The sequence below is a fragment of the Hermetia illucens genome, chromosome 2, assembly GCF_905115235.1.
Source record: "Hermetia illucens chromosome 2, iHerIll2.2.curated.20191125, whole genome shotgun sequence".
In the NCBI taxonomy this organism is placed as follows: Eukaryota; Metazoa; Arthropoda; class Insecta; order Diptera; family Stratiomyidae; genus Hermetia; species Hermetia illucens.
The window spans coordinates 180,568,999-180,593,716 of NC_051850.1; the positions used below are offsets into that span (position 1 = coordinate 180,568,999).

The window sequence follows — 24,718 nt, forward strand, 5'->3', positions numbered from 1 at the left end:
CTCCAGAATGACTCAGATCAACGAGATTGAGAAGCTGACGCTCTGGCCCCTCATCCATTGCGCTGTCAAAAAAGACTACCATCGCATCGTATACCTTAGTCTAGGTCACTGAACTGACCTTCGTTGCTGGAAACTACTTTATGCTATAAAAACCGTTGATGTCAAAATTTATTTATACTTCTCATATACAGGCATGGAATAGTAACCGAAAGCGAAAAGATATAATTATATACACAAATCTCCGATATTATTTTTAATATCTCGATACCTGAAGTAATAATTATCTAAAACCAGCTGAGTCTGATCCCTCATTAAAACTAGGAAAAATAACGTCCTGCGTTCTGTCGAGCTATTAACATGTGTCTCCGGAGTCACCTGACTCCTCAGTGTCACAAAGATCTCTTTGTCGCTCTCATTCACCTCCTCCTTTGAATTGTCATTAATTTTTCAACCCGCCCGAAACACCTAAATAGTAAGGACCAAGACATATTCGAGTATTAAATAGTAAAATTAGGATTTAGTAAAAAGCTTTTTATGGTATTAAATCGGTCAGTCATTTACTCACAAGGATTGCGTGATGCCGTGTACAATCAATTCATCAATGTCAGCTTGGTCCTAATCCAAGTGCTACCAAGTCTTCAAGTTAATAACCGAACACTATTCAGGATAATGATCTTAAGTGTATTTCTATGAGTATTTACTGATTCATTCAAGCGAAGGTTGCCTAGTCTCATTTTTGGGGAGAAGGTGCTGGAATGTTTTGTTTCTGGTTGGACGTCCTGAATATTACTTTCAATGAAGTTGTACGAGAACGTACGAACCTTTGGGGATTTTCTTGGAAATGTTTTGTTGAGGTGGGCAACTTTGGTAGGGAATGGATTTGCCTGATTATATACGAGTAGATATGCATGTACCAGTATCCAAAACTACCACCGAGCAAGAAATGTGTTTAGATTAGAATGAGGTCACTAAGATGAGTCTGCAGAACTTTGCGAACTTACCCGCCTGCTCTCGGTCGACCAAGTTTAGGTGTTACTACAAAACATTTTAGCTATTGAGTACGCGATGGTAAGAAGGACACACATACCCCTCCAACTGTCGTACTCAAAACGGATGCCTTTTATTGGAATCTTAACGACCGTCCCCATCTTGAATGAATGAAGTTCCATCCACCATTTAACATATTACTCCGAGCTAGCCTTTGTGCTCTCTCTTCTCAAGGAGCTTTCAAGTCAAGCAATTCTTTTCTTCAACGGAGGGAGGAACGAGGGAGAGACTCTACTAGTTAAAAAATCCGCCTGGCATCAAATTATTCTACCGGTCGAGCTCAGCGTTCTTCGTAAGGAGAGGAAGCTGAAGGTAATGTGAAACAGGATTGTATCTGTTAATGATCTTCAGCATGTCTCTGACAATATTTTTTGAAAATAGCTCCTTCTTCCCCTGACTATTTCGATTTTTTCCAGCGCAACGTTGAAACTTGGCAATAGGTGTAGGAACATCAGGTATGTAACTGACCAGGCATGACCTTTTGATGTGATGAAACTTAGCAGACTGTCGTAGGAAGGGTTTCAGAGACTGGACCCTAGGATGTGCTAAGATGATTTTTATCTAGCTTTAGCTCTCCCGACTTCATAGAGCAGGAAATGATAGATAAATAACCCGTCAATATCCGCAAGGGGTAGCCTGGCACCAGGGAAAATTTTTTTCAAGTATATTGTCCTTATTGGCTCATCTTGCGGAATTAAAAATACCTTTGACATCAAATAATACCAGAAATACTATCCATCAGGATCGACAGCTGCATGTGTGAACTCGATAAACGACATTTTTTCCGTCCCTTGACTTTCTCCCATTTCTAATCCAAACCCTGTTGCTAGTGTAAGGTTCAAACGCAATTTTGAACTATATCAAACTGAACTCTAGAACCAAAAGACTGCTCTTAACGCTTCATGAGCTAAGAAAGTCAAACCGGACAACGTAGCATCAAGCATTAAATGTATTTTCTTCGAGCCGGCCCCCCACAACAACAACTAGAAATCCTTGCAATGTCAGCTACTGTCTTGTGTGCGTAATTCATAACCTCGTTTCGCATTAGCCCGAAACAAACGCTAAAAGTGCATTTACTGATATGCAACACGAACTTTTATATTGGGATTGGAAATATTTAAATGCGATCCAGCAAATTTAAATGCGAATTTAAACAACGGTTTCTGACTAAAGTTCTGAAAATAAAATTAAAATGTTCTTTAACTGATTAATATTTAAAATACCACTGTTTTTGGACTCCCATGCCGTTAGGATGGGAAGTAAGGGTTTGCAACCAGGATAATGAAGGTCCTGAAACGAGCTAAAGATGAGGAAAAGCAAGGTGCATATGAGCAAATGAATCTTCTTCTCAACACAAAGCCATTATTGTTTGGTACAACCGCTCAGCATATCCACTGATACAATGTAGGTAAGTTCCTCGGTAACTGCCGCGGCAGCATGCGTGCCGCCCCGTTGGTGCAAAAACTCGGCAGAATGTTTTGCGGTAGTTGGAGGCCCAATTCACTTTGGCCGGCGTTACAATAGATGCCACATGCTTCAATCACGGGCTGGTCGGGCTAGATAAGGAGACAATTGAACTTGTCTCCGATGTACTCGAGGGCTGCTCTAATAAGAGACTAAAGGAGCAGCTCATAAAGCGCCTCTCAATCATTGAGACAGCCAAATTTAACGGATCTAACGCAAGATCTCCGTTGACCAAGCCAACTGCCGCATGAAATTAAGCAGTTGGGTCATGACAAAGTCAGAAACGAGCTGCTACAGTGTTGTGTACAATAGTTAAAGGGGCTTCCGAAAAGCACATAACTCATCCTGGTATGTGCGGATTTGGGGTCTCTCGGCACGTTGGGTGCCACGGCGGATAAAATCTATGCGACCCATGGCTGGGGAGAGGTCTCGTGATACGTGAAACTATGTGGCTCAACTGCAGAAAACATTGGCAGCGTAGGACTAGATTGCGGTCTTGACACGCCTTCCGAAAAGGGTAATTGAATAGTAGGTCAGCCGGACCTCCGCAAGTACCGGGCTTTCTGGTAGTTTCCCCAAAAAAAACCGCGAAATATTGTAGCTACTGTTGACATAAGCTAGGCTTGAACCGGAGCTCTGGCAACGGCTACTCGAAATACCGCACCACGTATCCTTACGATTTATGGCTTTTTGGGGATATCAGCACTCGGATGCCCAATTTGTAATTGATTAATCTAAACACAGTTTTATTCGATATGTTTAGTAATGAAATACAATCGAAACATTAAACAGAAAGAACCAATTTGACAGTAAGCTACAAACGACTGGAAAATTCCAATTTCTATTAAAATTTTGCCGACGCAATTGGCAGCTGGCTGTAGACTATTACGAGCCCGGCTTCTACGTCGGCCTCTCGACTGTCATCCTGATACCGACAAGCAGACGAGTTGCTCAGGCTAGTGTGATTCGAGTTGCTCATTCGTGGGGAATTGTGCTACGCTTATTTCCGTGTGGAGCTCGGGTGAATCTTCGCTTAGCCGCTCACCCACTGCAGCGCCTCCACAACTTCTTGTGCAGATGCAACTACCCAGTTGATACCGACGCTGACGTCCCGATTCTTCCTCAATCCCGGAAAGGTAATTTACCCTCGCAATCGTTGAAATTCACAGCAGCAAATTCCTCGTAGATCAGTACACATAGCTGCAGGTAGGTAGACGTGAACCTAGGACTTCTTCAAGTGCTTCCTTGGCGCTTCATTATCGTGGCCATTAGCAATCCCATTTTAGGCCCACACTTCTTGTCTCATTATGGATTGCTAGTGTATCTACATACCAGGTCCCTCATTGGTCTCAAAACTTCCCTTAGGTCCTACGCATACCACTCTTTCTTTCTTTTTTTCTAAGGGTGTTTCGATCCATGTATTCGTCCAGTCCGTCAAAAATACCGAAACATGTATATCGAGCGTTATCTCTCTGAACCAGTCAAGAACGATGTTCAGCTCCAAATAAGCACTACTTGCTTTCTATCTTGTTTTAAAGGTGTATCCACAGAAGCTCGCAGTTGTGGAAAGAGTTCAAAGAACTTCTTAAGCAGGGTATTTCTAGACCTTTAGACAATTGTTGGTCTTCACCACCTAACATGGTCCCTAACCCCAATGGCGAGCGGAGACCCAAACAATTCCAGACCGTTACTCCATTCCACTCATCCACAATTTAAGGCACTCTATCGAAAACTGTCATATTTTCCTAACCTTGAGCTTAGTCAAGGCAAATCATCTAATCCTTGCAGCTCGAAATGACATTCCAAAAACGGCAACATGCACATCTTTCAAATGTTTCGAGTTCACTAGGATGACTTTCGCACTCGGCAATGTATCACAAACCCTCCAGAGATTCGTTTACTCTGTGCTGCGAAATCTTCACTTTTGACTCGTTATGTTGGACGATATTCTGGTCGCGTCTTCCTCTAATAGCGAGCATTTAGGGCACCTTGGGTGAATTTTTCAACCTTTCCTCGGGGCTGGTGTAGCACTCAAAGTTGAGAAACACAAATTTTTAAAATCGCAAGGGAGATTACTAGGCCCCTTGATTAGCCCTGAAGGCATTCAACCGAACCCACTCATAGTGCAAGCCCCACCTAGCCGAGGTTCCCACCTTGAAGAACAGTTAAGGATCTGTGAAGGTTCTTGGGTATGATAAACTTCTATCGTCGTTTCTTCCCCAAGACCGCCTCCATCAATCGGTCTTTAATGTAGTAGTTATATGGGCCGAAACCAAAAATTCCTACCCAACTGCGTGGCTGCCAGAGGTTGTCCATCCGTTTGAGACCACCAAAAGCTGGCCGCTGCTACACTTCTGGCATTTCCTCAGCAAGATGCACTCTCAGCCGTATTTTTTGGTGCCTCAGAAATGTTGATACGTATTGCTCGTTAAAAAAGGCAAACCAAACCTGGCAGCAGTTGAGCTGCATCAAATACGGTCGCCGGTCGTAATTAAACATTTCCCTCAATCTCTTGAAGATAGGCGGTTCACACTGTTCACACCCCATAAGCCACACATTCCTGCTTTGAAAGTGAAGCCCAACTAAGCCCCCCCCCCCCCCCAAATTCGGCATTTGAGCTTTATTTGTTAGTTCACTTCCGAAATTCAACACCTGTCCAGAAAAGATAACATAGTTGCTGACGCTTTGTCACGTGTTGCAGAGGTCAAGATCTCCGCGAGCTGTAGATGCCAAGATGCCTCCCACCGTTGATGGGCGACGCAATAATTTAGAGCCTTAGGGCCAACCCCAAACACTGTCTAAGGGTTGCGTACGATGAGTTGAAGATCGTATTCGACCTCAGACAAGGGACCAACGTCATATATTCCGGCAGATTTCCGCAACGTTCTTTTATAATTTTTTGCTGAATTGTCAATGTTACCACGCATCTAAACTAAAATTCATTTTGAAGGAAAACAGGAATAAATCAAAAGTTAACTGTAAGTAATCCTTATCCTAATCAATCCAATTCTTGTAAGACGCCTTCCGTTCTCCTTTGACCGCATCTTTCAACTCCTGAACGCTCGCTGGAGTGGCGTTTTTATCACGTATTCGTTTTTGCTAATTCATCTCATGAATGCTCGATTGAATTAAGGTCTTAGTTTGAAGTTGACTATTGCATTTCCGAAATACTCCCCTCCTTCAAATATCGGCATGCAATAGCAGCGGAGTACGGTTTAGCGTTATCATCCAAAAACAAAGCAGTGAATCCCCGAAAAGACAAGGGATGTGTGCCTAGAAGTCCGCTTGGAGATGATGTTGCTCCAGTGATGAACGCTTCCCCAAAAGATACAAAATCGGGGTAATTCGGCCTGAAAATGTTTGGTATACTCGTGCTCTTTTAGGCTTTGTTTCGTTCACGAGCGGGGGTCGGTTCGTCGTGATCAATTGCGTCATTATATTTATCAAAGGCCTGACCTGGATGTAATCGCAAAGCCTTCAAATCCTCATCCACTGCATTAAGCCACCGTTGTTTCGGTTTATCATCGACTTCTATGTTCAAACCAATCTTGGCGAGTGAATTCACGTTGTCGCGAATTACGTGATCATACCATTGAAGCTCTTTTGCAATTTTCCAAAATCATTTCCCCATATCGATCGCGGATATCCTCATTTCGGATGTGTTTATCATGTGGCACGCCATTAGTCCAACGCCACATCTTCGTCTCCATTACTGCGAGACACCGTTCATTGTTTGTTATAGTCGGCCAACACTCAGAACCATTGACGCAAGACTCCATCCAGTTTGGGGGTTGGCTCGTGTAAACTTTGGGTCACTTGCAAACCTGTGGGTTATCAAGCCTTCTGCAGATAGATTGCTTCTTACTATCAACAGGCAGATATTGACCACCCCCCCCCCCCCCACATTTTTGTAAGTATTGTACCAGATGTCGATTTCTGTGGTGACAACATAACAATTATACCGTTGAGATGTAAGAAATTAGTTAGTTTGGCCCTCCCCAAACAAGGGCATTTATTCTTGGGCCAAACCAATAGAAGCGATAGAGCGCGAGAGTGAGAAGCATTCAAGGAAAAAGTAAGGCGTGTTTCCTCGGTCTGCCAAGCGTTTCCACAAAATCCACCTCCAGCTAAATCATCCTTAGCGAGACTCGCATGGTTTCACACTCATGATGTGGTTCACATCATGGTCACAGGCGACACCACTGAAAAACATTTCTGTACAATGTTGTGAGGTAGCCTTTTGTGGATTCCAAGTTTTGGTGTGTCGATAATTGTAATTGCCGATCAAGGAATGCAATTTGAATCCTCCTATTTCTCGGAGTTGAGCAAACTCTTGGGCTTCGAATGCCACGGGACAATTGCGTATCACCCGTTGTCCAATGGGATGCTTGAAAGTTGGCACTGGACGCTGAAGACAGCTAAAATGGCCCAAGGCGACCCTTCTTGTATGTAAGTCCTGCCACTCATTCTAATTGACCTCCGGACGAGCCAATTGCCAAGAATTTGCTGTAAGTCTGACGGATCTGCGGAGAACCTGAGACTTGCCAGTGACGCTGTACTCCACATTAGGTCGGGACTTAGCTCGACCGGTTTGTTGTGTCTGCTTAAGGATTCATTGCAGAAGCTGAAGTCACCACCAGTCGATGACGTGTCCAGGGATCTCGGCTCCTGCATGCATGTCCAGATTAGGGGGGTCGGCTCTCCAAGGACAGTGCAATCACCTTAAGTGGTCCTTTCGGAGTCCTCAGTCTCAACGTCGGATATATGGTTAAGAGGCTCTCCTTTACCTGGCTGAAACGTCACTTCACTTTTCCGATTATTAATGACTATCGCACCAAGACATCGGTTCAAGTTTTCCTAGGCGTCATTTTCGGGAAGGGCTGATAGGTGTACCGATCAATAGAAACAGATCAAGGGATGAATGAATAACAATGCAATTCAATATTCAATACTTATAACTATTGAATATTAAACTCATATCGATCATAACTTAAATTTTCCAATTTGTTATGCACAGAGTTTTCTTCATTCAAAGGATTTTCTCTTCCAGCTTTCATTTTTCGTTATTTTTGCTCCGCTGTGTTTCGCATTATCATTTTTTATGCCTTTCAGAGCCATGTCCATATTATTAGCGCTGACTAGACTCCTCATTATAAATTCAAAAATCCAAAAAAGGGTACTTTTGAAAAGATATTATCCCGCTGTCTGCCTACCCTAATATACTTGTCAATTTGTATTGACCTACCCCTTGCAACGTCCGTGGAAAAGTTAGCTCTCCGATATCAAGGGTAAGGAAGAAACTTTCCTTCAAACTTACCCTACTATCATATGTCTGTAAAATTCTCAACAACTGTTCGCAGCTAATGCACTCTATGACATTTTTATTAATTTCCCACCATTAATAATTTGATAGTATCTTGAAACTGTCGACAGAAATTAATGACAAGAAATTAGTAAAACGCATTAAGAAGGAAGTCGTTTTGTTTTTGCTCAACCATATGCTAACTTTCCTTAACAATTAATTATACGAAAAGGAACAGTCTGGAGAGAAGCAATAACACAAGAAAGTAGACACAGATCAGTGCGGGAAAATTGATGAAGTGATAAATAGTCAATGCTAATCGGTTTTCAGGCTGCATTGGGTATGGAATTGTTCTCGAACAAGCAAATGACTTCAGGATTCAGTTAGCGTTTTTCTGTCAAATATGTACATTGTGGGGATTAAGGGTTTTTGGCGTATTTACTAGTTCATTAGCTATCAATCTTCTAGGGCATTGTTGTTTCACTATAGCTTCCATTTGTGTTAGTCAAGCAGTCAACTATGTATCTTTTTATTGTCTACAGGATTGCATTGGTGTCATTAGCAACCACGCAAACGTTATCTTTTTTCTTTCACATTATCTGTGGTTAGCATGGGCCCTTATTTTCCAAAGAGTCCACTGAAAATTATGCCTTCTGGCAATGTTCTTCTTCCAAGGTTTTCGGAGAATAGTCCTTCTCATACGTTCTGCGTCAATTAGTAACTGACGAAAGTCCACTCGCTTTGGAAGAACATCTCCGGGGATTGTAAAGTGCTTTTACATGGGTACACACATCCCTCGTGAAAGGGGGGGAGCAAGGTCATTCCAGAAATTGTATAAAAACAGGCGATGAACGTACTTCAAAGGAGGGGACAAAAGAAGAGAAAGAGAATACCACAGGTGTGAGAAGCGAGGTGACTAGGGATGAATTGGGGGCAGGGACCCCGGGAGAAGCTCCGTATATAAGTATGGGATCAGCTGGTAGTGATTGGGGCGCGCGCAGCCTTCCGCCCAGGCACAATGGGCCAAGACCTTTAAATTATGGGGACTCAAGCAGATATCCGCCAACGGAGACCTTGGCCTTTTGGGGTCAGATCTATTGACTACGACCTAGTTCACCGCCCCAGAAATCCCTTTTTTTCAAGGAGATATTAGCCATTACGAATCTTTTAGGACCTTATTCAATTCGGTCTACGAAAGTTCCGATATTGGCCACGTGGAGCATTTAATGATGCTCCAAAGTAAACTAAGGGGCGATGCAAAGTGAGTCAAAGATCACTGAGGGGTCTCTAGAGAAAATTATGCGGAAGCTTGGGGCCTCAAGGGTATAGGAATCGGCGACCCCTAGTCGAAAAGGAGATTAAACGTTTACCGGCCCCCACCAGATTTCGGGATCCAAAGCGGATTGGGATGGCACTAGACACAATGCATTCTATGTTCCAGAACCTCCGTAAGACAGGATACAGCAGAGCTGAAGGCACCCCATTCATCCCCTGGAAGACATTTCGACACGCAGGGACATAGTTGTGGAATCCCAAAATGCCCTTTCCCATCAATGAGACTGACTAGTTCCTTGAAAATAGATTCGTGTGAATATCTTCCTGTTGGGATGGGATGAGTGGTATACAGCGAAGTGACGACTTCAGCAGCAGAAAGAAAGTACATAAAGAGGTAAGACTTCCCGACAATTCAAGCGGGGAGAAAACTTCGTTTTCAAGTGTTTTATATGCATGGGTAGTCATTTTGCAGTCGGTTATCCCAAGTAGGCAGAATGCAACGAAAAAGAACCAGTATACGCTTCACACAAATATAAGAAAGGGGAGCGCATCTACAGACAGTGTAACCCATCAGAGCGCATCTACAGACAGTGTAACCCATCACGTTGACAATTCCATAGATGTATCCTGTTCCAGTACTATCCTCTCAACGGCCGTCGTCAAGCTTGCGGGGAAAGATGGTCATGGAAATCCAGTTCGCTGCCTCATCGACCAGAGAGGTCACCTGAAGAAGAGGAAAACAAATGTAGAAGTTTCTGGAGTGGGCAAGGTGTCAGCTGGAAAGGTCTCAGCGGTGGTTTGTGTCCACCTAGAAGATGGGACCGAGGTTAACACAAAAGCCCTGATGGTAAGGAGGATGACTCAGGACTGCCTTCCGCAAGGGGCACATCGAATAAAGCGAGGTGTCGGCTGGAAAGGTCTCAGCGGTAATTTGCGTCACTATCCATCTGGAAGATGGGACCGAGGTTAACACAAAAGCCCTGGAGGTAAGGAGGACTGCCTTCCGCAAATGCCACCTCGAATAAAGGGTCTATTACGAGGAAAAAACTGACTGATCCTGTAATAGATTATGCCTCCCATATCCCGGTTATGTTAGGATCGAATGTTCTGCCTCAAGTGATTCTGGACGGAGTAGAAACCGTGGAGAGTTTCTTGTTCCAAAAAAGGGGCTGGGATGGATAGTTTCAAGGCCGGCAGAATTGCCGTTTCACAATATATTTCCATCAATCATTTATTCCCTGCAGAGCCTGAATGACATGTGTGTCGTCCGTTGAACAGGGCGTAGCAGCAATGAGGAAACAATGGAACTAATAGGATTCAGTGATGTGTCAGGTGATGGATATGCAGTGATCATATAGAGCCGAAGGAAGACTGCCGAAGGTTTCGGTGTACGGCTAATTGCAGCCCGAGGCAAGGTTACGCCACCGAAGACCTGAATAAGCCAGAATACTCAAGAGTGAACTGAAGAGTGTAGTGTTTTTGGTAGAACTCTCTAGGTGACATCCCCACAAAATTCACGACATATACTGATCCGGAGGTAGCCTTATGCTGGATACGCAGTCAAAACGCCAGTGAGAATAAGCGTGTAAGCAAAAGGATATCCGATATTTGGAAATGAATCCTGCCTGGTCCTTTTAATAATAACTTTATCAATCTAAAGATAGCTAGGGAAACAGAGGCCTGGTCAGGAAGAGGCCAGCGGCAATTGCATTCAGGTAGGAATCCGTGCAATCGTTTTCCAACTAACTGTTTCGTCCGCACACATATTCAAAAATTTTTATGAAAAATTCTGGCCATCAATATAACTGCATCCTTTTCTTGTCAAAACATAACATTGACACATCGTTTGTCCACCCCCTATTCAACTTTATGCACTTCTTCCAAAAGTACTGCAACAAAATAAATAAGAGACCAGAAATCATTATCCGCACAAAAGAAACCAATTAAAATGATGGATTTCAGCCAATGCATCCGTGACGAAAACTTGATTGAAATTGATTCGACTCTCGATGTGACACTCCTGAAAAGGACCTATCGTGAATCATAATCATGACCTCGTTCAGAGCAGGGAAAAATGGTATTTATAGTGTGTACGAAGATATTTCGAGGATATCAAAAATTTCGATTTAACACTTTCAGTTGGTTCGATTATTTGGTTAGCACCAGATGTGACAATTTTGCATCTACTATTACAAATCAATACACCCCCGAGAAACAGAAAGGACAAATTCTGAGAAAAGTGCGTGTGATGGACAGGCAGACGGGCACACAAGCAGTAAGTAATAAACCCGTTTTAATCAGATTTTGTTTTACGGAGCGTAAAAGCAGTATGCTGGGTCTGACGGTCTCCCCGCAGAGTTATTTAACGCTGCATTGCAGCTACCTCAGATCTGCTAATTCCACTTGTGCCAAAATCTTAGGAATCTGAAACCTTTCCAGCAGAGCGAAAGAAAGGTTGTTCATTCAGGTTCCAAAAAAGTGAGTGTGACAATTGGAGGGGTATCTGTGTGCTCCAGAACGCATCATCTCATCATCAGATCATCTTGAAAGCTTGATCGACAGAGAGCAGGTTGGTTTCTGTTCGGGATCCTCATGCATTGTCCACATCAAAACCCTTCGGTTCATTTTGGAATTGTCCGGGAAGTTTAAATCCTCGCTTCACTCGTATCGAGTTCGAGAAAGCTTTCGATAAGGTGAACTAGGAATATACCTGGCGTGGTCTACCCCGGTGGGGCATTCTGGAATAATTAAGAGCTATTATCAGAGCGACATAGTATGGCGATGGGTTAGATCTCGGAGGATTTTGAGGTCCAAAGAGGAGTCCACCAGGGTTGCATCTTGTCACCGATATTATTTCATTTTGTTATCGGTGACGTCTTTCACGCTGTGGAGGAGCACAACGGACGCTGACAACTTTCCTGAAATATCTCGACAACACCGGGTTTTGGACCATAACCAAATGGCTCTGGACTTCGAAAAGAGGCAAGTAGGATCTGGCGGAAGGTAAACATCAACGAAACCATGTTCTTGGTCTGACGGGTTATCGCACTCTCTCTATCTATACGCAAGAGGGGCAACAGTTGTATTGCTCGTTAAGCTATGCAGCCGAATCCACTCTTCCAAGACGGCCGACAGGTGGGTCGGCCCTCAGGAAATCGTGTAGGGAGCTGAAGTGCATATCAGGTAACCGTGATTGATGGCACATAGATGTGGTCGACGTGCTATACCCCACCGATGGCGAAATCGGAACCATATATAATAACAACCTAATTGCGACTTAACAGCCTTTCGAGGCTAGAAGGGCGTGATTTTACTGTAATGAAAAGTTGTTTAAATTCTAGCCGTCTGTAAATTTTTCATGTGGTTGATCCTAACCCGAATTGCAGCTTCGAACACAATCGGTGATTCTTGGGGCTCGTTATAGTTTGAACAATTTAGCAGCTGTAGCAGCTCGTGATTATTCTCGTGAAGTACATTTTAGGCGTCCAAGAGAATAAGACTCCTCGGCTGAACTGTCAACAAGGGCAGAGATGCACCGTTTATAACCAGACAACTTCACCTTCTAGTAGGAGGTAATGTGGTAATTAGAGCCTCCTTCCCGCTATAGAGCCGCCGATTAACCTATGCGTTTATCCTCTTGCGGGCATTCTGGCTGCCATACTTATCCCGATAGGCATCATCACTTCGTACAGGTTGGGAGCTCACCCCTAGAGGCTCTAGAAGCGAGAATATAAAAATGGAACCCTGGTTTAGGGCTTAGCAACCAAACTCGAAAAATATTAGGCGAAGACGGCTTTACGGTTTCTTACCAGGGCAGAGGCAGATCGTCAGACGCTCGAGAATAGGACCCTCCCGTGAAATGTAGACCGCATATGCCTTCAGAGTTGTTCGAAGTGTGCATATCCGAAGAGATCTTCCCTGCAGAAGCTAGTACTGCTATGTAAGGCTGGTAAAACTCAAAGGGAATCGTCCTCCAATAGACTTATATATCTCGTAGACATTATGGAAAAATTGTTGGAGCGGGTAATTTACAACAGATTACTCCTAATCATCGACAGCCAAGGAGGCCTGCCAAATCAAATGTTTTATAGGCTCTGTAAAGCCAAACCAACCTGTGACTGCATCATAAAGGGTACAGGCTTGGCCAAAAACGCAATTCCCGGAAAGGGTTGTACCAACAAATATTGCATGCTGGTGACGCTGGATATGAAAAATACATCCAACTCGGCCAATCGGAACCTTATATCGAAGTTTGTGGCGACGATTGGGGCTCCTCTTCCATTTATTGATAGCTATTTGGGATAGCGAGGACTTTGGTACGATTCCCATGGTGTATCCAAGGAGAACGTTGCCTCCGCGGGTGTTTCACAGGTGCGTATTGGGCCCACTACTGTGGAACGTCATGTACAATGATGTATCAAGCCTTCCGGTTGCGAAAGAAATGGTGGGTTACGCCGACTACGTATCACTGGTTCCGATTGCGTAACATCTCGAAGATGTTGAGGGGTATTCAAGCGAAGAAGTCAATGCTGGTAAGGCTACGTTAGAGACGGAAGCGGTCCTAATGACTAAGTGCCGCAAAAGAAATTACAATCGCTTTAGAATTGGGAATCATATAATCACTTCAAAGCAGGCCATCAAATATTAGGGAGTAATGGTCGACAGAAAATTCAATTTTAAGCAGCACGTTAAGCATACTTGCGAGAAAGCATTCACCACGAGTATGGCTGTAGCAAGAATGATGCCGAATGTTCGGGGAGCAGGAGCATACTTGCAGGCTGCTCGTAGCCAAAGTGGTGACTTCCATCTTGCTGTATGTAGTCCCAGTTTGGAGAAAAACCCCCTCTTTGTTTTAGGTAATGCACATAAACTGAGTGCCGTCTAGAGAAGAACGACCTAAATGGTGTGTTCTGCATTCAGGACCGCCTCAGAATATGCAGCATTCGTCATCTCAGGAACGATGCCGATTGATTTCCTGTCAGGAGAGATGAAGAACACATATAACATTAGGTGCATTTCTCCTTTTCCAAAGGTGAAAAAAGCCAGAAGGGAGAGATCGATAGGCATATACCAATAGCGGTGGGACCAGTCAGAAAAGGGTCGTTGGAGTTAGAGGGTGATCCGTTCCAGGATGGGGAGATCAATTATAATCTCACCCAGTTTCTCACCGGTTATATAGGGTTTAAATTGGAGCCCGTGCTTTTTTGTCCAAACTGCGACGGGGCCTCAGAAGACCCAGGGCACGTATTCATCCAATATCGTAGGTTTGTAGAAGAAAGGAGGAACCTAGAGGAAATTTTAGGTAAAATGCTGCCACCGGAATATTTTGTCCGAAGAATGGTAGCCAGCCAGGAGGATTGGTTTGCAATGAACTCCATGATCGCAGCAATCCAGGATAAACTACAAAAAGTAGAAGAACTGAGAAAGCGCAGTTACAAAGCACGAGGATAGAAAAAAGGGACCTAGCTACGGAAGTGACTCCGCCACTTGATGTAATACCTAATGGTCGGTCTAAGCGAGAGGGGGCGCGGTAGGATGATTTTTTTAGTGGGTAAAGATCCCACAAAGATTTCCACCTCACAAAAAAAAACAAAATTTTTGTAAAAAAGACAGAGGAACCTCTATGCTTCGGCATATCGCCCTCCGAAGACAAAATCTTAATCACTGGTGGAATTCAAAAATTGGGGAATATCGGAAAAATTGTCTCATAACTAGGAGATGCTTTCAGCGCAGAAGGAATCGACCTGAATTCGCGGAGCTTACCATGCAATACAAAACCGCGAGCAAAAAAAGCAACTAGCTATTACGAAGAGCAAATCGGAACATTTCAAAGAGATGTGTACTGAAGCTGACTTTGATCCATGAGGTGGCGCCTACAGGTCGGTAATATCATCATTGATAGGCAAACGGTTCCCACCAATTACTATGTTGCTGCAGAATATAGTGAACACTCTCTTCCTAGAGGCTGTGTACTATACAAGTCTCCCTACAGGACATGTAAACTCTGAAGAAGTTCCTGTAGCCGTCGAAGGGAAAGGTATAGATGTAGCAAGGGAATTCACTATAATAAGACCCCATGGCCCGGTTAGAATCCCGAATATCGCCCTGAAAGTGACAGTCAGGACAGCATCAGGTATGCTTGTCCAAGTTTTACCAGCATGAACAAGAAGAAGACTTCCCTGAGCAATGGAAGCTACAAAAACTGATACTTATTCGAAACCAGCTAAACCATTGTGGGACTCCTCTTAATATCGGCCAATATGTTGGTTCAATACCATTGGCAAACTATTTAAACGAGTAATAGACAACAGACGTCTTGCTATTGCGGAAAAGGAAAGGGGCATTTCTGACAAGCAATCCGGGTTTTGTGAGGGGAGATCAACCATCGGCGCATCAACATGGTGACTGGCCTGGCTTGGACTGTATTACAAAATGACAAATGCTGCGCAGTGGTGACTCTTGATATCAAAAATACGTTCAACACTGCAAAGTGGATGAAAATCGTAGAAGCTTTAGTCAAACCAAAGGCACGCATCGTTGTTGAACTTCTTCTTGTTGGAAGATTGCACTGCGGCTCGGATAATTGACTGAAATTGTTCCCGACAACGTGCTTTGTGCCACAGGGTTCTGTCTTAGGTCCTTTACTGTGGTTAATTATGTACGATGGAGTGTTGACGCTAACCCTTCCTAACAACGTGACAACCATTGGTTTTGCGGATAATATTGGGATAACAGTAGTTGTAAAATGTCTAGACGAGGTGGAGATCTGCGCAAATGAAGCGATCAATTCCTGCTTCAACTTGCTGAACATAAAACGGAAGTAGTGGTAATTAGCAAAGGAAGAAAGGACACAGCCGTGAAAATTAAAGTTGGCGAACACTGAATTTACTACCGACCTTAAGCGATGGTCGGCAGTAATACTTGGGAGCAATGATTGATAAAAGGCTTACACACATTAAGTGCGCTCTGCAACTAAAGCATCTTCCATTGATCTCGAGGATACTACTGATAGGACAAAATCGACGTCGTCTTATTTCATGGGTAGCTATTTTAGTGCTACTCAATGTAGCTCCAGTTTGAGTAACTGTTCCGGAAAACAAATAAAACTGCGAGAAACTAGGGATGGCTTATCAACTAAGTGCACCAGGGGTATGTAGTGCTTATGCGAACGGCATCAGGAGAAGCAGCATATGTGCTGACAGGGATAATCTCCATAGACATCTAGCGTACTTCGACAGAAACTAGCACGCCGAGAATCCATCGCAGAATGGGAAAATGGGAATAGGACGGGGCACAAACTGGTCGTTGGACCTACAGCTTCATTCCAGATATTCGAAGATGGACGGAAAGAGGCCAGGAGAGATGTGGTAACGTGGCCGAGAATGGTCCCAGTCTACTCGTGGGACCAAGACATGGACTCAATTAACAAAAAAAGTAAAACGACAATAGAAGAGGAGGCGACGATGTCAGGCGCATCATCGGAGGACGAGCTGCTGGCCTCCAGCCAGGAGACAGTGGCCGTCGAGAGCAGTACACTCGGTGCCAGCCGTAGAACCGTTGTGCTGAAATCAACCGCAGGGACCTCCCGGAGCGAGGCGTCAGACGGACTAGTGGCTTCCGGCCTGGAACCCACTGCCGTCAAGCTGGGTGTAGCGAGTACCAGACATAGTACTCCTGACCCGAAGCCCTCAGAATGTCGGTCGCCGGAAACCGGCTAAGAAGCGAAGGTCCACGGGTGTCCTGCTCAAGAGTCAGTACCAGAAGGCCATGCATATTCTCGGCAAGATTGCCAAGAATAAGGAGGCCGGTACTGTCGACGAGCGGGATGAAAAAGACCTCGCTAAATACCAGGCGATTGTTGATGAATACGACAGCAAACGCCGGGCTGACGAACAAAAGGCGAAGCCCATCGCTCTAAAACGCAACCGATCTCAAGACGAGGTCGAACAAGATAAGAAGCGGAGCAGAGTGGGCAAGAGCGCAGACGCCAAGCAACGTACGGAGGAAATTGTACAGCAACCGTCAGCCGGCGGGGCACGTACTGCGAAGCCCTTCAGCGATGTGGCCAGGAGTCACTTACGTGTGGCGCCGGCGATGGCAATTCTGCTAGCGGCAAACTAACGCTGGAGGTGTGGACCAGCGTTGAGGTTAGGCTGTCGGGTATGGTCTACGAACATCTCGTGGAGACCGGAGGCAAACACCCGGGACTCACTCCACACTTTGATTCATCTCAGGTGGTCCGTGGGTTCCACGCAATAGCTTGCATGGACCAGTTCTCTAAGGACTTTCTCGGCTCGTACGTCGCTAAGATAAGCGACGCTTGGGAGGGCGTTAAGCTCAAGATTATCCCTTACGACGAGATTCCCAGGAGACCGGTCGCTCGCATCTGGTTGCCGAAGATCCGCATGGAGAAGGACAAGCTGGTCCATTTCCTGCGCCTTCACAACCCCGGGATTCCCATGGACGACTGGGTTGTTATAAAGGAGGAGGAACCTCAGATAAACAGCCAGCCTGTACTACTCCGCATAAACGAGGAGTGCCTGGAGGCACTGAAAAAGGCTGATTATAAAGTGTGGTTCGGAGTCAGGGATGCCAAAGTAAAAGTGTTCCGCTCTGCAAAACCGGACGACGACCTTGACACAATCGACGCCGCCAACGAGCTGTTGGAGGAGATGACGATCGACGGTCCGACGGGGGCTGACAAACCCCCTCGCAAGCAGATCATGCTGAGGGTAACGCAGATAAATCTGCACCACTCGAAGTGCGCCTCGGCTAATCTGCTCGTCTTCCTCTTAGAGGAAGACATCGACATCGCATTAATACATGAGCCCTGGATCGTAAGCGACCGAACCCTCAAAGGGCTCCAAAGCAAATATTTTAATTTATTCCACAGCACAGGAGACGCTGATCAGACTAAACCTAGAGCATGTATTCTTTCGAGGAAAAGTCTGCACGCTTTCCTGTGCCCGGACCTGAGTTCCAGTGACCTAGTTGTGGTCAAGCTGGAGCAGGTGGGGACAGAGAACGTGTATATTTCCTCGGCGTACATGGCTCACGACCGATCAGCTCCACCAGAAGAACTACAACATCTGACGAACACCATAACAGCAAAGAAAGTCAACCTGCTGATAGGCTGCGACGCAAATGCAAGGCATACGCTTTGGGGCAGCTCCGACATCAACGAAAGAGGTGAGTCATTCTTTGATTTTATTATTACTTCAAATCTATCGGTGTGTAACAGGGGCAGTATACCAACCTTTCATTTCCTCTGCTCGGAGAACTGTGACGGTTGGGAGGAGGTCCTTGATATCACCCTAATAACCGACAATGGGATTCTTAGGGTGGAAGACTAGAAGTCTAGACCTCGCCGCAGAGGTCTCCAAGCCTTTTAGAGACCCCAGGAGGATCGACTGGAGAAAGTTTGGTCAGGTAATTAAGAACAAACTCTCCGGTGCGCAAAAAGGTAGGATTGGCATGACAGTCGAACTGGAGTCAAAGGTCGGGGCTCTGAAGAAGGAATTTGATACCGCCTTCAAAGTCTCGTGCCCTGCTAAGTACAGCAAAAAGACCCTGCCACCGTGGTGGAACGAAGATCTCTCTAGTCTCAGGAAACTGACCAGACAAATCTTCAACATCTGCTACAGGCAAAAATACTGGCAGCCATGCTACGGGGGCTCTGCACTCCTGCCCGGCAGATGCTCTCAATGTACTCCTGCATCTCCTTCCTCTAGACCTCCACATCAAATATGTTGCAGCGTGCAGTGCCGTCAGACTACGTGAGTCCAGATGCTGGGCAGCGAAGTCCTACGGCCACAGCAACATCCTAGATGAAATACCTCGAGAAATCTGGGCATCACCCAGGGACTATGTCACACGCAAACTGAACTTCACGAGAAACTTTGCTGTGGACCTTCCAACCAGGGCAAAGTGGAAGACCGGCGGCGTGTTGCAAGACTATGACACGGTATTCTTTACTCTCCTCTGGGTTCCCGGGCATAGGAACATAGAGGGAAATGAGCGGGCTGACGGATTGGCCAGGCAAGGCTCTGCTCTTGCAGTCCCTCGGGGAATACAGTCGGTGTTCCGCTGGCGGCTGTCGGGGGCCGAGTCTACTCGCACTACATAGCAGCCGCGGGCCTGAGATGGCGAAGGCTTACAAGCTGTGCCAAATCAAGGAGAATTTGACCCGCTTATAACATAGCCCGATCACGAGAGCTCCTGTGCCAGACGCGTGCAAATACATTCAAGATTACGGCGGTTTGCACGGGGCACTGACCCATAGGGGACCATGCCGCTAGGCTCGGCTTACCCTTCAACTCGCATTGCCGAAGCTGCGGAGAAGGAAGGGAAACCCTCATGCACTTTCTCTGCGATTGCCCAGCTCTGGCTCGAGTCAGGCTGCGGACACTGGGTAAACCATTCTTTGGGGACCTTGGTGAGATTTCTAGCTGCAGGGTCGGAGAGCTGCTTTCCTTTATGAATGCTACGGGCTGGCTCTGAAGATCCGAGCCGGCTGGACTCTGCTTCCCTGTTCCTATAACAACAGTCACGGTCTTAGGAGTTTGTGGCATCAAAACGGCGCACCAAAGCGCTAATTGGGCTCCTCGGAGGGGCCACTGATATCTACCTACCTACCCTCATTCTTAGAAAATTTCGGAAGTGCTTCTTCCTGCTATAAAATGTACAGAAATACATAAATCCCTAAATACTCTGGATATACCACATGAAATCTTTTCACAAACTGTACGACCACTTTAAATCCATCCCATCATGCTGCCATTCTTTGCATAGTCCACGCAGCTTTGCACTTCTGCAGCTGATATACATGTCAGCCAGAAAGGTTAAAAGCTCAACTAGAGGAATTTAACTTCATAAGTACGTGTTATCACTCTGACACTTTCAATGCAACGGACTAATACCATGTTTCCAAAATAAATTTATCTTTTAACACCACTCACGCAGATGGTTCTGACTAACTTGAAGATAACGACTGAACGCGTTATGCCATTCACTCGTTGCTACCAGAGCATGCCGTCCGGTGTCCTAGTTTCCAAGCTGCTCATTTGTCCTTAATATCTTCCACATGCGATACCATGCAAATGTAAATAGCCAAAGTATGCACCACAAGTCAACTTCCTATCGGGGAGCAAGTTAATCTGAACCTCAGCACATAAATTCGGCCACTCTAAGGACACATTACATAAATAATGACAATGGGTAGTAGATAGATATTTCAGATTGGTTTTTCGTATGACGTCGACTAGAATGGAGATTTACTGCAGAATGACCTGAATGTGTGCCTGCCGCCTGCCGACCAGGATCGCATGACACAGGATACGCCAGGATACGCAGCCCGTCCGAACTGTTCTGTTATTGTTCAAGTAAGACCCATTAACGATTAAAATGGTCAATCTTGGATGGAGGGTTCGTTTGAACGGAGGTTTACCGAATTTCCGCAGCTTAATCAACTAAATCAAATTAGGGTCAACGAGGAGCATGGGGTTTGTGGACAGTGGCACCACCGGGTTGACTCCTGAACCATTTATTATATTATGAGTTTGTGCCGTGCGAATTTGTTTCGGGGTAGATTGATGGGGCAGTCACGGTAGCAAATTCAATCACGCTTCCTGATGGTTTGGCTCGGATGTTGTTATTATACCGCTGGAACGTGAACAAGGAGCAAAAACACTTACCGTGTGTCACTAGCGTTGTCAAGTATACCATAAACAGGACTCGTCTCTGTGTGAACCGATACGGAAGTATCATGTTCATCGCAATCAGGAGCAGTTTCAAAGTGCTAAGTGGCATCATTTTGGCTGGTTTCTCGTTTATCTTCTCTTACTCTATTTTCCACAGGACCTCTGCGGCGTGATTTCGAAGCAAAAGGATTTTTTTTTTACGCTACACTAAAAGAGCTTATTCCGATCACGATATGACCCCGTACATTATTATATTCAATATTAAAAATTTTCACTCAGAATCGGCTTTTCGGTATCGCTTAGTGTTTGTATCCGCGAAAGAGAAACGATTCTCTCATAGCGTTGGAAAATGCGTCACAGTATAAAGCGAAAATCAAGCTTAAAACAATGAAAACGAATGGAGCGAAAGTGGCGTGTTAGCGCCGGCATATTGTTCATTTTATAACGCGAATCCTTCCTTCGTTGGGGGTAGGTTTTTTCATGTCCAAATAATCGCTTGATAGTTGCCTAGAACGTTGTTAAGGGTGAGTGGCTTTGATATAAATGGTTGACTAAAGGAATCAGCCTAAAAGGCCAACTCATGGATGACTGCAGAGTTTATAGAGGCGTTGTGGTCCTGCATTCAAGATTGTATACTGGATGGGGACTAACAGAGCAGATACGCTTTCCACAAATCTGACTCGCCGAATTTCCGCGACCTGAAATTTACCAAAAAAGAACAGTTAAGTATCATATATTAGGTTGATATTTCTGATTATTATAATTGGAAAGAGGACTACATTCTGAGTGTTCCCTAACGTCTGAGGTTGGGGGAAGTTTATGTAATGATGCAAAGTCCCACAGGAATTAAAGATAATAGAAGGTACGATCAATGACTCTCACAAAAAGACTTCGAATGGTTTTAAAAGTTATGTATACTTCTCGCCTATTGTATTGACAATTCCCAGAATGCCCGCTTCCTCTAATTTGAACGAGCATTCCGACGGTATCGACTGGACAATCTAGGAATAATCAAAGTCAGGTGGTGCATCTCTATAGTATACTTCCCTCCCTACTGCTTTTTACTTTGGTAACCCTAGAGGCAATTCGCGCTAACTAGGTGTCCAACTGACGTTGGCAGTTAGCGCCTTGTAGTAGCTGTCAACATCTGTTGGCTGCCTTTGAGCCGGTTTTTGACAGAATTTCTCTGCAAGACTTTAGCCAAAAATAGGGAGTTAATTAGTTTAGTTTAGTCGGGGGAGCCGCAGTTCCAACCATTCAGACCTTTACTAGGACTGTTGTACTATCTCCAGAGATCGCCTATTCATCGGCCGCTCGCCGACGGCATTCGCAGGCTTCCACTAATCTGAAAACATTCTCCAGAAACAGAGATTCCGCTGACTATTCGTCGGGTAGAGCATGCGAAGTCCAGGGTCGTCCCTTCCTCCTCCACGGATTGGCTGTATATGGCCGAGACCACCACTCCCATTTTTTCCATGTGACAGTTTCTTTCTTCTTTTTCTCCAGCCTTTGTCCCGTTCACAAGCGGGGTCGGCTCGTCGTGATCGGCTTCGCCATTTGACTCTATAGAATGCCTGATCTGGGTGCAATATCGAGGCTTTTAAATCCCCATCCAGCGTATCAAGCCACCGTTGTTTAGGCCTGCCTTTTGGTCGTTTACCATCGACTCCGATGTTCAGACCAGTCTGAATGAATGAGTGAATTTTTGTTAGCACGAATTGCGTGACCATATCATCGAAGACGCCTCTCTCGCAACTTTTCCACGATCGGTGCAACCCCATAATGATCGCGGATATCCTCACCTCATTTCGAATATGATCAAAACGTGTCACGCCACTAGTTCAACGTAACATCTTCGTCTCCATTACCGCAAGACGCCATTCATTGTCTTTCATAATTGGCCAACACTCAGAACCATAGAGAGCGACAGGACGGACAACATTCCGGTAAATTTTCGATTTGAGACGTTCGTTGATACGTCGATCACAAAGAACACCAGTTGTGGAACGCCACTTCATCCAGGTTGCGTTAATGCGTGAAGCAATTTCATAACGCAGTTCTCCATTGGGCGAAAGCGTTGACCCGAGATATATAAATTGTTCAGTTCTGGGCAGATCACTGCCGCTGACAATGATTGTTCCTGTTTCATGAGGATCGGTCGTCAAAAAATCAGTTTTGTTTAGATTCAATCTGAGACCGTGTTGCATGAGGCGACCATTCCATTTTTGGGCAAGTTGCATGTGACAGTTTAAGGGACAGTATCCCGTTAAAAGCCTTACTAAGGTTTTCATGTCCCACTTCTTAAGGGACAGCAAAAATGCCGCTCTAGTGGCCACGGCAATATTACGCACAACCGAAATTTTCGATATAGAAGAGAGGGTTGATTCCTATGAGAAACTGGAAGCAATTTATGAGGGGTTACCTGAACGTGACACTATAATTATAATGGGTGATTGCAAAATGAGTTCTTACAACACATGTGATAAGGAAATAACAAAGATGGAAATTTATGCAACTCTCACCAACTTGTCATCGGCGGCACATTGTTCGAGCAAAGGGGTGGTTGCCAAAAGGTCAACTAGCTTCCGGTTGACTGGCAACGAATATCGAGGGTAGGACTGAGCATGTTTGGATCTACAGCAAATTTAGGAGTTTTCGTTTGAATGTGTGTAAAAAAGCAACAAACACTCCTCCAGTTCTGACTTCTCGCTTCTCCGATCCAATAATTTTTTGAAAACATTTTTAAAAATCAAGGCAAGGCCTACTTCACACAACAACATGGCAAGTAGCTTCCTCTTCCAGTGCGCCCGGTATGCTCTGCCAGAGCACTCCGCTTCAAGCTGAGACCTAAGGATTTTAGCAAGAGAAACTGCGGCGAGGCTCCTCGGTCCTGCGGTCGACTGGCGGACGTCAAAGCGAACCCGACGCTCTCGCTTCCTTCCAGTGTCTTTTGCTTCCTAAAGGAATGGTTTCAGCCTATCCTCTTGGGCTTCCCATCGTCGTCCTGGCCAAATGAGTGCTCCCTACGCTCAAGTACCTTGTAGCGACTTCGGGAGGGTGTCAGTCCTTACCAGAAGGTGAGTACAAACTTCAAGTACTCCCGGCTGCGTATGATGAGATGGCGGAGGTGGCTTTATTTTGGGCACAGCCTTTCTTAGTAGGCGCAACAATCCGGTCTCTCCAAGGCCGTCTCTTTTGTCCTTGAGAATCAGGTCGCAAGGAGTCGAAGGTTCTTCCCGTTCACAAGCTCAGCAGGACTGGCAGCAAATTCATCGTGGACGCCTGTACGGAGGGGAACCGGAACGATAGACAATATCTACGAACAGAACAGCCTCTCGCGGGAAACAATATTCATTTATTTCCTTATTTATCTAATCAAGACAACACACAGAAAACAAATTCCTGATTACATATTGTCCTCAGAGGGAGGAGCAAGGAAATGGCTTACCATACGCTTAAAACCAGAGAAGGAGACAGAGTCAAAGGACCCAAGCTGTAGGACGTTGTAGAACCGGCGGGATTGGGGAGTGGAAGTAAATCTCGAGCTCCGCGAAGGGTAATTAAAAAATGTCTACGCGTCGTGTGTTATGAGAGACGTTGCGGAAAGTAATATCCGAGTTGGCAGAGCAGTCCATCAGGCAATTGCACAGTTTCAAGAGAGTACACATATCTAGGAAGATACGGTGAAAAGGGGAAATTGAGGGTGGGGAGTCGTATGGATAGTCAACCCGTGGAAGGTTCTTTTTATAAAAGGGGGTCGGGGTGAATTTGAAGGGGGACCAGACTATACAGTAATATTCAAGGATGTTCCTGACAAGGAAACTGAAGAGTGTTAAGGTCCACTAAGACAATAGGAAAAGGATGTTGGGGAGGGTTTAAGCGAATAGCACATCCAGTGGAATTTGCTGACATTCAGTATTAGCTTGTTGAC

At 45.2% G+C, this 24,718-nt stretch overlaps 1 protein-coding gene across 1 annotated transcript in view; it reads right to left on the reverse strand.

Annotated features, from left to right (window-relative positions):
* Nucleotides 1-24,718, reverse strand: part of LOC119648962 (lachesin) — a 220,066-nt gene that overhangs the window by 143,408 nt on the left and 51,940 nt on the right. The window contains exon 2 of the mRNA XM_038050882.1: nt 20,782-21,485. Coding sequence (XP_037906810.1) covers nt 20,782-20,899 — 118 coding nt within the window. The 5' untranslated portion in view covers nt 20,900-21,485. The remainder of the gene's footprint in view (nt 1-20,781; nt 21,486-24,718) is intronic.